Source organism: Euleptes europaea, chromosome 14 (genome assembly GCF_029931775.1).
Source record: "Euleptes europaea isolate rEulEur1 chromosome 14, rEulEur1.hap1, whole genome shotgun sequence".
Classification (NCBI taxonomy): domain Eukaryota; kingdom Metazoa; phylum Chordata; class Lepidosauria; order Squamata; family Sphaerodactylidae; genus Euleptes; species Euleptes europaea.
In genome coordinates this window covers 53,858,933-53,874,776 of record NC_079325.1, presented here as the reverse complement: position 1 = coordinate 53,874,776, position 15,844 = coordinate 53,858,933, and the positions used below count along the sequence as shown (strand labels likewise).

Genomic DNA, 15,844 nt, shown 5'->3' with positions numbered 1-15,844 from the left:
CCACTGTTTTATGATGTTGCCCTTCCCAAAAAAGGTATATTCTATATACAAGAATCACAACAGTCAGGACTCCTCCATGTATGGTTTAGTATGGTCTTTTCTGCATGGTAGTTTTACCTGGGGTTTGATGCTCACTCGACCCACACCTTTCTGTTGCGAATCCTAACAATGCTATGCACCAGCAAAATCACCCTCCCAAAGGGCAGCCCATTGCGCAAATAACCACAACAATAGAACCCATACATGGCTGTTCATTAACGTCGGTCATCAGCTGAGGCCCTTCTCTGTGTGCTTCTATCATTAAGTGGACAGTTAGCAGAGAAAGGGCATTTTCTGCAGAGGGTCTTTGTCCATGGAGTATCCCCCCTCCTTTCCACCTAGCACATTGATATCACTTTCAGATACCAAGCTAAAACATTTTTATTCACCCAGGTATTTCACCGATTGCAACAAGGTTTTCCCACTCATTCTCCCACTGGGGTAGAGAGTGTGTGTGTACTTAACTACTTCACTGGTTTTAGCTGTCCTTTTCACGCTGTTAAGAGTTTTAATGTTAGGCGAGTGTTGATTTTAGGCTATGAGGTTGCTGCCCCAGTAGCCTATAGCCAAGCAGCAACTTAAAACATTTTCCAAATAAATGAGCCTTGCTCTCCACTCTTGGATATGGCACCACTGGTACAGGCTGCCTTCTTCAGGCTTGTTGCCCAGTTATAGGCAGTGACCTGCCACCTAAAGACTGACCAGGTCCACACCTTCTAATCTTTAGCTATCTCATAGCTAGATGTGCTCCCAAACAATTTGGAAGAAACTGTGGCTGGCAGTGGCCACAGTTCACTGCTACAGCACACACCCTGGGTTCAGTAGGTTTAATCCCTTACATCTTCAGCTAAAGTATCTGAAGAAGAGAGCTTTGACTCTCGAAAGCTTGTACCCTGAAAATCTTGTTGGTATCTAAGGTGCTACTGGACTTGACTCTAGCTGATCTTCAGCTAAAGGATCTCAGACAGCAAGAAAGGCCTAAACTTTGGACAGCTAGACAATACAGAACTAGACAAAACAATAGTGCAGCCTGATGTAAGGAAACCTTATGTTTCATGCTCTTACTGGGTTACTGTGAGGTAGTCCAGTCCCTTAAAGCTTAGATTGTGACAAATGGCACAGTGCCTGTAGGCGTGTCGAAGCTTTTATCACTGCTGTCCCCAGTTTAGAAATGTTCTCAGCAGGTCTTCAGCAAGGGCTTTCTCTGGCTGCCAGCCAGTTTTCCAAGTAGACAATACTGGGCAGCCTGACTGAATGTACGGCAGCTTCATATATTATGTTATCTCACTGCATCCCTACTGGAAAACCCTGGATTGAAAGTCTGCTAAACTGTGCCCTGATGCAAAGTGACACACCGTTTCTTTGAAGCTGTCAGAAAGCCAGCGGTTACGCAGGACAGCTAGCACAGAAGATGGTGGGTTCTCCAAGTCCTCAAAGGCATCCATGAGGATAAAGTCCAGCACAATGTCAAAGAAATTCATGCAGACTACCTGTCACAGGCAAAAAAGAGAGAGAAAGATGCAGTTACAGGCAAGAACAAGAGAGCAAGAGGCATCTTGCAACAACTTTGCTTTCTTCCAATTACTGGAGGTGCTGACCATTATGGCAAGCATTTTGCAGGTTTAAACTAGGCATCTTCATGACTCCCAAATTCTATAGATTATTTGAGATCTACCTTGGACTAAGAGGAACCTTATTCCATATCCATTCTGAATAGGTTTTCCAGCTTTTCAGGACAAACAAAAAGGAAGTAATACTTCACCAACCTGCAAAATTCATGCCACAGGAAATGGTAATGGCCACAAGTTCAACTAGCTTTAAAATATGGTTTGGATGAATTCATGGAAAAACAGGCCTTATCAATGGCTATTAGCCACATTAGCAAACCAAAATTTACATATTCACAGTTAGCATCTCTCTGAATGCTGGTTGCTAGGGGACAAACAACCGGTGAGGGGCCATTCCCTTTAGGCCCTGGTTATGTGCTTCCTGGAGATATCTGGTTGGAACCTATTGGAAACAAGGCAGTAGGGCTTAGTGAACCCTTAGTCTGATTCAAACTTCCTTATGAGATTGTGCATATTTGCACACTTCAGAGCCTTCTGTCTCCTAAACACTAGAACCGTGTTGGCGAACCTATGGCACGCGTGTGCCCGACTCAGCACGCGTAGCCCTCTCTGCCGCCACGCGGGTAAGTGGCTCGGGATGGGACCGAAAGTCCAGATGGGCGAGGCAGCGACGAATGGAAGAGGTGGAGAGAGAGCAAGCCCACTTCCCGAGGGATGGGGTGAGGAACCGGCAAGCCGACAGCCGGGAGAAGACGGAGCGCAGAGATGCGGTGGCGCGCCGCCGCACCCCAGCTGTAGCCCTGCCGCCCGGTCGGTCCTGCGCCAGTCAGAGGACTTGGCTGGGGGCGTGGGGAGGAGGGCAGGATGTTTCAGCCCTCCCTCTAGTCCCGCCCCCAAGACCTTATTATGCCGGCAGAGGAGGCTCCACCCCCACCAAAAGTCGACCACGAAGCCTCTCCTCACCGCCCCATTTCAGGTTTATTCCCCCCCACACAAGAGAGGTGGTGTGTGAGGTAAAGCGCCACCCTCCCCCTCCCCTCACAGCGCGGCCGGGTTTTGAATGCGCGCTCGAGGGCCGGCAGCGCCAAGGCGGGCGGCGAGGAGGTCGGGGCCCGGGGGGGGGGGAAGCAATGTTTGATTCAAAACTCTGCATGGGGGGTTATTGGCCATTTATGAATGGGAGGTTTTGCATTGGATTTGCCATTCAGATGCACATTTTCCCCATCCAGATCCTCAGAACTCAACAATAAGCCCCCCTGCAGAGTTTTTTTCCGGACGGAACCCTCTGAATATAGAGCAGGTTTTGCTTCATATATTTGCCTTAGGGTTGCCAGGTGTCTCTCCCCCAATCATTTACCTCTTTTCCTGATGGTTCAGTTACAAATATAAAGTTTCACTTTGAAGAAGAGTTGTTTTTTATATGCCGACTTTCTCTACCACTTAAGGAAGAATCAAAGCGGCTTTCAATCACCTTCCCCTCCCCACAACAGATACCCTGGCCATTTATGCATGGTCAGTTTTGATGTTCGCTAAAAGCTCTTTTTTAAAATGCGAATTTAAAACTGCCTATTCACGGTCTCGAAGCAAAAGGAGAAATTCCACCCCTCCCACTCGCCTGCTCCTTTGTTCCTGTTTGCATAGCCATTAGCATGTGCATAGCTAACCCGCCGCTGTTATTTTGCATGGTTCCTTCAGGGGGATTCTTCAGGTTAAATTGCCGTGTTGGCACTCTGCAATATATAAGTGGGTTTTGGGTTGCAGTTTGGGCACTCAGTCTCTAAAAGGTTCGCCATCACTGCACTAGAAGCTTGTTTCAAAGACATGCACAAAGATCCAGTTTGCCATTCTGCAATCAAACTGTATTGTGTAGCAACATACGAACTTTTCCTTACTGTCTGCTTGTTTAATTCTTTTCATTTTACAGCATTTTAATGTCTTTTAAAAAGCAAAAACGGGCACCAATTTCATTTTCAACCCTGATTAAAGTAACACCCACAATTTTCACCCCAGGTGCCAAGAAGCCACATAACTCTATTTTATCGGCTATGGGCCAAATTAGAAGCATCCCCCATAGACGGAAGGCGCTGTACCTTATGCGTGCCCTTCATGTGCAGACGGCAATCAGAGTCAGGTGCAATAGAAATGGTTCTCTTACAAACCCTATTGAAACCTCCAAAGGAGTCAGACAGGGCTGCTTGTTAACACCGATGCTCTTCATTTACTATATTAATAATCTCATAAGCTACCTAAATTCTCCAGCCTTTCACCCCCAAAAATCTGGCACTTCAAAGCATTCCTGCCCTTCCTTATGCAGATGATGTTGTGATTCTATCAAAGACACCGGTTGGCATGAGAAGAGCTTTGGCTAGCTTGGCCGAATATTGCACTAGGGAGTCACTTTCAATCAATGACAAGAAAACTAAAGTGATGGCCTTCGGCAGGCACAGAAAGGATTATACCTGGTCTATAGGCTGGAACAGAATCGAGCAGGTAAAGGCCATTAAATATCTGGGGGTGTCCTTTCAGGAATCTGGACTACGTGTAGAACACCATAGGTCAGCAGCGAGTTTGGTCGCCCTAAATTTGGCTGCCCTAAAATTATTTCTGGCGAAGTCGATTGCCCAGATGTTGTGTGGAACCTTACTGGGGCCACCGTCGTCCAGTTTTGTGCCATTGGAGAGAGTCCAATCTAAGTTTCTTAGGGCAATTTTCCAACTCTCCTGTTGCATCTCAAACTCATGGATTAGGCTAGAGGAAGGCACTCTGAAGGTGGAGGCCAGGATTGCTCTTTCTTCCATTCTCCTCTGGCTGAAAGTACATTGGGCCACAGAAGGGCTCTTTCCGCTACTCTGCAGTGAAAACTTTAAATCCAGGTGGTGGCAGTCAACTATGGGGAGAATTAACATCCGAGGATTTGTCCCTGTAAGTCTGCTGGAGTTGAGCAGGGAGTGGGCAAAGCAAGAAATCAAGCAAAGGCTATTTGACACTGAACGCCAGATAGACCTCGCGAACTCCCCAGCATTTATGGCACCTGACAGGTCTAGATTTGTCCTAGCACCAGCAGAGTATTTATCCCTACTAGAGGTGAATAAGTATAGGAGGGCCTTTACACTGGCAAGATGCGCAGCCCTACCTTCAGCAATTTTAGAAGGTAGATATAAGAAGGTACCGAGATCAGAGAGACTCTGCCCCTGCAAGTTGGGAGAAATCTACACAGTCGAACATACTTTCCTTAAGTGTCCCTTTAATGAGGAAGCTAGACTAAAGTTCATAGTTCCCTCACTTAAAAAAAACTATTGCTAGCTCTGAAGAGGGAAAAACCAAGTACTTACTTTGGGAGGGGGATGCATCAGTCACAAAGCAGGGTGCTAAATTTTGTGCATTCATTTGTAAATCATTTGCTCATAGAGTGGGCCTCAGAAACGTAAATGAATATTAATCTTTTAACTTCTCGCTATGTAAGGAATTTTATATTATTATGAGTATGCCAGGCGCCTTATACCTTTGTATTTTATAAGAGTATATATTTATAGTTGTCTGGCTGGTGCCGTATCAATAAACATTTACATTGTAACTCTATTTTATAAATCTAAAATATGAATCTATAATATAAAATATAAATAAATATAAATAAAAGAAACTCCCACTTTCAAAGTGAATCAGAGTACAAAATTCCCCATAACAGTGCAAAATGCACAGCTCTGGATTTACTGCAAATCAACTTGTACACCTGCTGTGTTCCTCCAGGGCAACCTGTTGTAAATGGGCTCCCCCTAGAGAAAGAGTTGCACAAACCCCTCGTCCTTCCAGCTCCTTCTGAGTAGTCAGCCAAGTCTCTTGTCTCAGCGTGTAGCGCAGCATTTCATCATAGCTCTCCAGGAAACCCTTGGTGTTCTTGTGGGGAGATTAAAAAAAACATACAGAGGAAGGTTAGTGGGTAAAGGGAGGCATTTGTGTTGTGGCTATAAAGCCTATAAAATTTTAATGCTGTCTTTGGGGCGGGGGGGTCAGAAGAGGACATGTTGAACCTGCCCCATTTCATGTCAATAAGTCAGGAAGGCTGTGTCAAAAGTACTTATCATCAAGTACAAAATCTAGGATGGTGTGGACTACTTCCCCTGTCTCCTTCCCATGAGACCCTTACCCCATCACCCAGATAACCTCAGTGAACAGATGCCTTCTTGGGTTTCTAAAAGGGAAGCAGAGCTACCTTCTCCAGCCACTGGGGCCCTCCTGGGCATCTCTGGGTAAACTGGCTCAGCTTTTTCCTCTGCCTCACTGCTTGCCCATGATTTACAGCACAGAAAGTTTACCACTTCAGAGAAAATGCCACTGTAATTGTAGCTTGGAGGGGATCTCGCCCCAAAGCAGCTTAGCCCTCAAGGGAAGAAAAAAGAGGCTTTTGAACTCATTTTGTGTACCACCACCCAGAAAAACTGGGAAGATGGTCTTCAAGAGGATATGAATGCAAGCCCTTTTACCTATTACAAGCCTCCTACCTTTTCAGCCTTGGTCATCAGTCCCAATACCATGCGTTTGCCAACTTCCCCAAAAAACGTCTGATTGTTCTCAGTCTGAAGAAGTTCCTGCAAAGAGACCGCCCAGTTCACAGTGGGGGTGGGGGGCAGAGACTCTTTTCATGGAGGGGGAAGAAATGTTGGAGTAACTTAGAGAAGCCATGGAAGATAACTCTATCCAAAGAAAAGCTAGTAGACGAACACTTCAGGGATTGGAAAACTCACCTGAAAAGCTTGCCTGACACAGTGGAGCTTTGCCAGGAAGTCGTGATTGTTGTAGCAGCCTAACAGCTCTGTTCTAGAAGAAAAAACAGTGGGGTGTTACAAACTCCACTGTGACAGGCTTTATAAATCACTGGGTTTTTGTTTATTTGTGTTAATATCCATTGAAGGCAGTGCTGGAAGGCTGACTTAGGTGAAATTATGAGGTATAAAAGATAATCAAGTAGTAGACAACCAATAGTTCCAGCTACCAGTAGCTCAAGCCACACTTGCCAACTCAGCAATTCAGGCCTGATCTATACTTGCAACAAAATGAGGTAGTAGAGTGGATTATATTTCTTCAGACTCAGCAGGGGTGGGGAGGGTCAGGAGTGATACCATTTTTGAATGCCCCCCAATGGGGGGGGGGAAAGCAAGACTCCTTGCATGTACACGACTGGCACATAAAGGAGAAAAACTCTAGCCAAGCTCACTCTCTGTTGTGCTGATTTTCTACCTGCAGGAAGACTTTCCCTCGCTGAGCAATGGCGTGGATGTGGTCGTGCTTCCATTCTAGGGAGTCATCACAAGTCACAAGGGCAAAAGACTCTTGAAGACCCACTCAGTGAAGCAGAATGAGCATTTATAGGATGCTTAAGTGTTCCAAATGCTCTGCCTATACAGGTTGAGTATCTCTTATCTGGACATCTGATATCTGGACTGACCCGAAAACCAGACTTTTTGAGCCAACATGTAGGCATTACTCACAGGTCCTCAGCAGCATGCAAATTTGCTTTCAATGTACACAACATTATTTAAAATTACATTCAGGCTATGTGTATAAAGTTTATATAAAACAAATGAATTTCATGTTTAGACTTGGGTCCCATCCCCAAGTTATCTCATTATGTATATGCAAATATTCCAGAATATGAAAAGATCTGAAATATGGAACACTTCTGGTCCCGAGTAGTCCGGATAAGGGATACGCAGCCTGAGAGCCAGCGTGGTGTAGTGGTTAAGAGCGGTGGTTTGAAGTGGTGGACTCTGATCTGGAGAACCAAGTTTGATTCCCCACTCCTCCACATGAGCGGTGGAGGCTAATCTGGTGAACTGGATTTGTTTCCCCACTTCTCCACATGAAGCCAGCTGGGTGATCTTGGGCTCGTCACAGTTCTATTAAGAACTCTCTCAGCCCCACCCACCTCACAGGGTGTCCATTGTGGGGAGGTGGAAGGGAAGGTGATTGTAAGCCAGTTTGAGTCTTCCTTAAGTGGTAGAGAAAGTCGGCATATAAAAACCAACTCTTCTATTATCTCAGGCGTTAATTTAACAACATCATGTTCTTGTCCCCCACCCAGGTCCATGACAAATCTTGTTGACCAAACATACCCTGGGGATTTCACACACAGAAATTAAATTCCAGGTATAAAGGGCAACCAGTTCAGATTTTGACCATGAGGTACAGGGAGAGGGGTCTTAAACCTTTCCTCCTGCATGCTTTTCCCAACCTAAAACGGACCCAGAGAGTTGCTATTTACCCTGCTGGGGAAACTCAATGTGTACTCATGGGCTACACATAGGTTTCCCCAGTTGGACAAAGAGCAGCTCCCCGGGGCCATTTCAGGCTAGGAAAATGGTGTGTGCCTGCAATTCCTGATCTCCCACATGCCTAGGACTTAAGTTCTGAGCATGGAGCTCCCAGAATACACCTGGTCGAAAGGCCCCTGTGGCAGACATGGGAGTCAGGAGGTGAAAGCACTGTGCAATGTGTTGTTCGGCCTGTGGTAATCTTCACAACAGCCCTGTAAAATAGACTGGTGTTGCAAGGAGCCACAGCTCAGTGCTGAAGTGTGTATAGCATTCAAGTTATGCAGTGGTCTTTTCCAGCCTTATTGAGACCTTGAAGAGGCCTGTCTGTGTAGACAACATTGAACTAGATACTTGAGTCAGCTTCATGTATGTGAACAAATTTAAGGCGCTTTCACACATGCCAAATAATGCACTTTTAATCATCTTAGCAGCTGGATATTACTGTGTGAAATGGCAAAAGCCACTTGCAAATGATCATTAAAGTGCATTGAAAGTGGATCAGAAGGGCATTATTCAGCATGTGTGGAAGCACCCTTAGAGTAGCCCACACTGGACATTCCGTGAGCGGCCTGCCATCCTGCCACGGCTCAGGCAGTTCTACAGCAGCAAGTGCTTCGAAACCATCCACTCAGCCGTTCGTTGCAACCTGTCGCTCACCGTAGTGTCCTGCATGAAACCCTTCCTTCCTTCACCAACTGCAGAGCTTCTTCATAGGCAGCAGCTGGCTTGGAGAGCTGAAAAGGTATTTCTCCCATCTGCAGAGAATCAAAGAGCTGTGCCAAAAGAGAGCAGGGAAAAGGAAGAACCTTTGATACCGTCACATCAACAGATCTTGGACTTCAGTCAAATCATTCATTGTGCAAAGCATGAAGCCAAGAGCCAAAGCATTTTTTGGAGATATGACACTTGAATGGAGTGCAGGGAAAGATGTAGGGGGAAGAATCCCATTGCCCTTGCCTGTGGGTTAGTTCCTTGGTCTGGAAGAAAATCTACTGTGGTCTCGTCCAATGCACGAAACACAAAAGGCCCTCTTTCTTATCATTATCAGAGCTAGTGACCAATGATTTTATTTCTTGAGGGTCCTTCTTAGGGTCCCTTGAGAATGCATGCTGTGTGTCTAGCCTCAGTGGAACAGGCTTCCTCGGGAGGTGGTGGGCTCTCCTTCCTTGAAGGTTTTTAAGCAGAAGCTAGATGGCCATCTGTCAGCAATGCTGATTCTGTGAACTTAGGCACATCATGAAAGGGAGGGCAGGAAGGGCTGCGTCAATGTTTGGCTCTCATGGCCTTTCTTGCATGCCCAGGGTAGTGTCAATAGCCACTTTGGGGTCAGGAAGCAATTTTCCTCCAGGCCAGATTGGCCAGGGATCCTGGAAGGTTCTATTTGCCACCTTCTGGGCATGGAGTAGGGGTCCCTGGGGGTTTGGGGGGGAGGTAGTTGTGAATTTCCTGCATTGTGCAGGTGGTTGGACTAGATGACTCTAGTGGTCCCTTCCAACTCTATGATTCTACACTGCCCTGCCCCTGTTCTTTCTCTTCCTGGACTAAGGATAAAAATGAGCCTTTCCCCTAAACCATCCAAATAATTAGCATTTTGATTATTTTCATTTAGACGAAGCCTTGGAGGAAGATCAGGATGTGGTCCCTCACATTATGATCCCTGTTTTCACATTACAGTGGATGAAAATACAATCCATGAGGGAGCCAGGAGGGCCTTACTGTCAGTGCATGAGCAGCTAGACGTACAATTTAATCTCACATTTATCAGGTACTGCTCCCTGGTTGTATATTTAGTGTGAACATGCGCGGGCTTTTTCTTACTAACAGATGTACATGATGTATATACGTTCACTGTAACAAGGTTACTCATTACCATTTTGCCAGCAAAGAATGGCACACAGAGAATGCTGAGTGGACTACAGTGTCATTTCACACAGAGCCATGAGGAGGCCCAACAGGTGCCGGGTGGCTCAAGTGTACACCCTAAAATGAACCCCACAATCCTCTGCGGCACTCTGGTTTCCACAACATTCAAGTGTGCAGTGGCAGACCAGTCAACATGGAAAACAACTGTGGTGAAAGGACAGAGATTGAGGCACCTCAGCAGCAGAGAAGAAAGAATCCTCAGAGGTCAAGCTATCTTCATCATCCGCCCGAAGTCTCAGCGATTCTTCTGTCAGTGGGAGCATAAGTGTTCTTTCTGGGAAAGCGAGAAATGAAAGGATGCATACCAAGACCGGGAGTGTCAGGCTAGGTCTGGGAAACCCAGGCTCAAATCCCCATTCAGTCATGAAGCTGATTTGCTGACCGTCAACCAATCACATTCTCTCAGCCTATTCAACCTCACAGGGTGGTTGAAAATGGAGGCAAGGAGAATCGCGTACACGGCCTTGGAAAAAGGGCAAGATAAAAAAGATAAGATAGGATACAGAAGTGCGTTGTGGAAAAAAAGCACTTGCTACATCCAACCAGCTAAGGCTGCAATCTTAAGCACGCATAATTGGGAGTAAGCTACACTGGAACATATGGGACTGGATAGGAGTGGACTGTTTGTGAGAAACTAATGGGAAACGTGCTTGGTTAGAGTGTTGGACTAGGATCCGGGGAGCCCTCTTTGCCATGATGCTTAAGCCAGTCATGTGCCACTCTCAGCCTAAACTACATCACAGCATTGTTGTGAGGAGAAAATGTTGGATGGAGGTTGATGTATGCCACCCTTTTTTGAAAAGTGAGTTTCTAACTGCTGTTGATTTGAAAATATGCACACTTGCTGTGTAGCAACAACTGGTGACATTTCAGAAGCCAGGGGGTGGCTGAGTAAGATCTCTCGTTGCCCTTCCTATGACTAACAAAACCAGAATTAGGTAAATGTGTTCAGTCTGCACAAAGCATACCCCCCTACTGCAGAATTCCCACATTTTTTGGCACAGAATTTTGACAGCCTTCTGCAGAATTTTAATTGTGCTTAGTACACATTAACTAGCAATATTTTTAAGTCTAGTGTAAACAAGAGGGCAATGTTTTATTTCCATTGCTTTTATTTTAAGGAAATTTATTCCGCTGTTGATCTATTACTGATCAAATTGCAAGGAAGTGGCCAAGACAATCCCAGCAGCAACCTTTGGAATTAAAACGCAAATGACCAGGCCAGGTGAGAAACTCCAAAGTTATAAGAAACAGGGTTCTAGACCTCGTGGAAAGGAGGAAAATGCTAGAAAATATATTCTACAAGCTGGCCACCAGCACCACTTACCAAGGTCTAGCAGCATGCTGTCAGCAGGAAATGTCGAGCCAAACTCTTCCTGGAGGTTATAAGCCCGGTGTAAGAGAGACTCAAGCTTTTCTGCAAACTCTTTTTTCTGGGATTCCTGCTTAAAATATACAACAAACAGTGCTTCAGGTCAGCTAGATCATACCCATCATTATCCCTTCCAAACCAATATTCACAATATTTCCTAGCTCAGTGGGTTTTAAGCTCCCAAAAAACAGGCTCACAACTGAAACCTCAAGCTATCCTTCCAGCACCAAGAACCCACCAAAGTAAGCAGTTTTGCACCACTTCCAGAGAATGCTCAGACTCAGATTTTGGCAAACCAGCCCCCCAAAATGCATTCCAATGCTAGGAAGAGGCACTGAGAACTGCTCCCCTCATCCTTGTTCTTTGATGCAAAAAGGTGCCAAAAAGAGATGAAATGTGAGGAGCGCCACTTCCCAAAGTCTGTCAGCCCCCTCAAGATGTTTCAGGCTTTCTGGGTGAGGAACAGCAGCTGCAGCTGCCCTGAGGAAACTACAAGGAATCAATGCGTCCCCTGACATCAGTTAAGAGCTTTTAGAACAGCCAAGTGTGGTGTCACGGTTAGAGTGCTGGACTAGAACTCGGTCATCTATCTTCGCTTAATCTACCTCGCAGGGCTGTGGTGAGGCTAAAATGGGGGAAATGATATATGTTGTCCTCAGTGAGACAAAAATTCAATAGAGTTTTTGTGGTCATGAAGCAATTGGCCAAGCAGTTTGCTTGTCATGGAGAGGCAACAATACTTTCTCCAGCCACCAGCTGAGCGGCTCCAGACCCAAGGGCTTCTGGCTGCCACTGGAACTGTCGCTTAAGTCCTTCACAGTAGCAGGGCCAGAAGCAGAGCTTGGGAAGGGAGGAGAAGCCAGAGGCAAAGAAAGGAGACCTGAACAAGGCAGTGATCCAAAAAGAGAGGTGGGAGAGAGGCCAGAAAGGAAACAAAGAGTGGCAAAACAACATCAAAAGCTGCCTTATGGCAAGGCAGACCACAGATCCATCTAGCTCAGTGTTGCCTTCTCCAATGGACAGCAGCTCACCAGAATCTCGGGCATTGCAAGCTCTTTTCAACACTGGGAAACTAGAGATGTCAGGTATCAAATGTGGGGGTTATAAGGGATTCAATGTCCCAAAAAAGGATACTGGCAGAGAGAGATGTATATGGGCAGAGGGAAGAGAAGAGATGAGAAGGGCTGAAGTTCACTCACTGATCTAATAATCACCACATTTGGGCTCCAGATCTGGCATCATGGAATACTGCAGTCCCAAAGATCGAGTGGGGACTTACCTCTGGCAGCTCCTCTGGCAGCAATTCTGGTTCTTTATCATTGTCCCAAGTGACTGAAGGGCTGGTTGGGTCTCTCTGCTTGACAGTGAGGGCCTGCTCCCACTTCTGCAGTGCTTCTTCAAACAGCTCCATCCCTGCCAAACAAGGAGCAGCACACAAGTTCTCTTGACCACATGTGGTAATGCAGAGATCCTAGAGGAGCATTCAGCTTGAATGAACACCCATAAAGGTAAGGTAAAGGTAGTCCCCTGTGCAAGCACCGAGTCATTACTGACCCATGGGGTGATGACACACCTCGATGTTTACTAGGCAGGCTATGTTTATGGGGCGGTTTGCCATCGCCTTCCCCAGTTGTCTACACTTTACCCCCAGCAAGCTGGGTACTCATTTTACTGACTTCAGAAGGTTTGAAGGCTGAGTCAACCTCGGGCCGGCTACCTGAAACCGACTTCCGTCGGGATCAAACTCAGGTCATGAGCAGAGCTTTTTTTTAAACTTCAGTACTGCAGCTTACCACTCTGCGCCACGCAGCTCTACTAACACCCATACAACACTTTATATTTCAGCCTGTTATAGTAGCACTTCTTGATTTTCTAAAACTTTTGAACTAATATAGTCACACCACAAAAGACTCTTCTGAGTTCAAAGTAACCCTTTCCCTTACCTTGGAAATAGAGGTTTTCTGCACTGTGATCCCCTGCGGCTCCAGGATCTTCCACTACTTGGCCCTCCCAGAGTCCTGCGGAAGCTGGTGTGGGGCTGGAGGAGTTCACAGCCACAATCTGGCCCATGAGAAGAGCAGAATGACAGTCAGTTCACATGTGGCAGTAAAGTCGCGCCCCCCTTGTACAGTGCGGAGGCTGCCTCTGAAGTAGAAGCCACCTGAACTCCCCCTTACTGCACTGTTAACGTTTGTATTTTGTCCAACATTTGCCCAAGAGAAAGAAGGGGGGAGGGTCAACATTCAATACCATTTGATAACATTTAGCATTACGGTAGTGATTTTGCAGGTACAGGTGGAGGGGTGAGAAAGCAGCTTGCTTAGAATGGTGTGATTCTGTTTAAGATTGCACTTTAAGTCACAACTCAGTGTTGGAGCACACGCTTTGTCTGCAGAATGTCTTGGGTACAAGCCTTAGCATCTCCAGTTAAAACTAAGAGCCAGTGTGGTGTAGTGGTTAGGACCGGTGGACTCTAATCTGGAGAACTGGGTTGCTTTCCCCACTCTTTCACATGAAGCCTGCTGGGTGACCTTGGGCTAGCACCGTTCTCTTAGAGCTCTCTCAGCCCCACATACTTCAAAAGGTGTCTGTTGTGAGGAGAGGAAGGGAAGGTGATTGTAAGCCAGTTTGAGACTCCTTAAAGGTAGAGAAAATCAGAGTATAAAAAACAACTCTTCTAAAGGCAGCTTTGCATGCTCAGAGGACACAGTTCCAGCAGTGCCATGCCACACAGTGTTCATAAAGTCCTAAGATTGCAAGTTAGAGCCTTCCCTGTAGTACTTGGGCAAAGGGCCTTAAATCCAGTGGCTGAGCACACAATTCAGAATGCAGAAGGGGTCCCAGGTTTGTTGCCTGGCATCTCTTCATGTCGTAGCACATATTGGGAAACATTTTTCACGGAGGCCCCCCCCCACCGAGAGTTGTTGCCAATCAAGATGGACAAGGTGAACTTAGAATCATAGAGTTGTAAGGGACCATACAGGCCATCTAATCCAACCCCTTGCTTAATGCAGGACCAGCCTAGAGCATCCCTGACAAGTGCTTGTCCAGCCTCTGCTTAAAGACTGCCAGTGAGGGGGAGCTCACCGCCTCCCTAGGAAGCCGATTCCACTGTCGAACTACTCCTACTGTAAAATATTTTTCCTATTATCTAGCCGGTACCTTTCCTCCTGCTGCCAGCAGGAACAGCTCCCTGCCCTCCTCTGACAGTCCTTCAAATCCTTAAGGACAGCAATCATGTCCCCTCTCAACCTCCTCTTCTCCAGACTAAACATTCCCAACTCCCTCAGGCTTTCCTCATAGGACTTCGTCTCCAGGATCCCGAGTTAAATGGATCCTGAGCTCTGATTCAGAAGACTTGTTTCCTTGCCAAACCCTTGAGCCATCAGTTGACCAAGGTGAAATGCATGTCCCACCCTTTGCAAAAGAAGAGCCAAGGGGAGTTATGCAAGAAGCCCCCCCCCCCCAGCAGCACAAGCATCTTTCAGGTGCAAGGTGGTGGGCGGGTACTGGTCCACAGTGCAGGTTGAGTATTCCTTCAGGCAAAAGCATTTTTAATTTAAGTTCCCTGCATACATAATGCTAGCATGTCAGGATAAAGGAGTTCTCAGCTTAGAGCTCATGCCAGAGCTCTTCTGACATGATGGTTTTCTTTGGGGCAGATTTCAGAGTCTCCCACCTGCAGTCATAAGCAGCACAGATTTGCCATCTTAGTAAGACCCACACCCCTGAGCCACTAATTTAAAAAAATGAGAAGTGTCAGGGCTCAAGTCTTTGACCCAGAAAACCTTCAGGAGCCTGGTTCTAGTGACTTAGGGTTATCTGTTGTTGTTTTTTCTAAACCAGCCCTTTTCATGGGCTTCTAACATAAGCCTAACACAGAAAAATTCGGCAACTGGAACTTCTCTGGACGTCAAGGTGGACCAAAACCAGCTGCTACATTTGGGAGCATCAAGATGCAGTTAAGAGGCACAGATGTAAGGCTGGATACAAAAATAAAAAGGCAATTGTTACTGAAGGGGTGAGGAAAAGACACCCTCCATATGCTCAGTAACATTATATAAGAACATAAGAAAGGCCATGCTGGATCAGACCAAGGTCCATCAAGTCCAGCAGTCTGTTCACACAGTGGCCAACCAGGTGCCTCTAGGAAGCGTCCTATTTTTCAGCCAGCTCTCAATCCGTAAGAGGACTTGTCCTCTCATCCCATGACTATGAAGTTTGCTGAGCAGTCTTTGGTGGGGGACTTTGTCAAAAGCCTTTTGGAAATCCAAATACACAATGTCCACAGGCTCATTCCTGTCCACATGCTTACTGACACTTTCAAAAAACTCTAAAAAGTTAGTGAGACAGGACCTACCTTTATAGAAGCCATGTTGGGTATTGCTCAGCAAGGCTTGCCCTTCTATATGCTTGACAATTATGCTTTCCATTAATTTACCTGTAACAGACATTAAGCTAACTGGCCTGTAATTTCCTGGGTCCCCCCTGGAATCTTTTTTATAAATGGGTGTTACATTGGCCATTCTCCAGTCCTCTGGGGCATGACCTAAGGGGCATGTTACATATCGTTGTTAGAAGTTCAGCAGTTTCCCAATTGAGTTCTTGAAGAACTCTAGGATGAATACTGT

At 46.3% G+C, this 15,844-nt stretch overlaps 1 protein-coding gene across 2 annotated transcripts in view; it reads right to left on the bottom strand.

Annotated features, from left to right (window-relative positions):
• Window positions 1-15,844, bottom strand: part of MIGA2 (mitoguardin 2) — a 28,524-nt gene that overhangs the window by 1,689 nt on the left and 10,991 nt on the right. The window contains exons 4-12 of one of the 2 annotated variants that reach the window (XM_056860592.1): window positions 13,157-13,274; window positions 12,493-12,626; window positions 11,169-11,286; window positions 10,015-10,115; window positions 8,576-8,691; window positions 6,350-6,422; window positions 6,107-6,193; window positions 5,403-5,501; window positions 1,395-1,529 (exon numbers count right to left, since the gene is read on the bottom strand). In XM_056860592.1, coding sequence (XP_056716570.1) covers window positions 1,395-1,529; window positions 5,403-5,501; window positions 6,107-6,193; window positions 6,350-6,422; window positions 8,576-8,691; window positions 10,015-10,115; window positions 11,169-11,286; window positions 12,493-12,626; window positions 13,157-13,274 — 981 coding nt within the window. The remainder of the gene's footprint in view (window positions 1-1,394; window positions 1,530-5,402; window positions 5,502-6,106; window positions 6,194-6,349; window positions 6,423-8,575; window positions 8,692-10,014; window positions 10,116-11,168; window positions 11,287-12,492; window positions 12,627-13,156; window positions 13,275-15,844) is intronic. The other variant, XM_056860594.1, reaches the window with a different exon arrangement.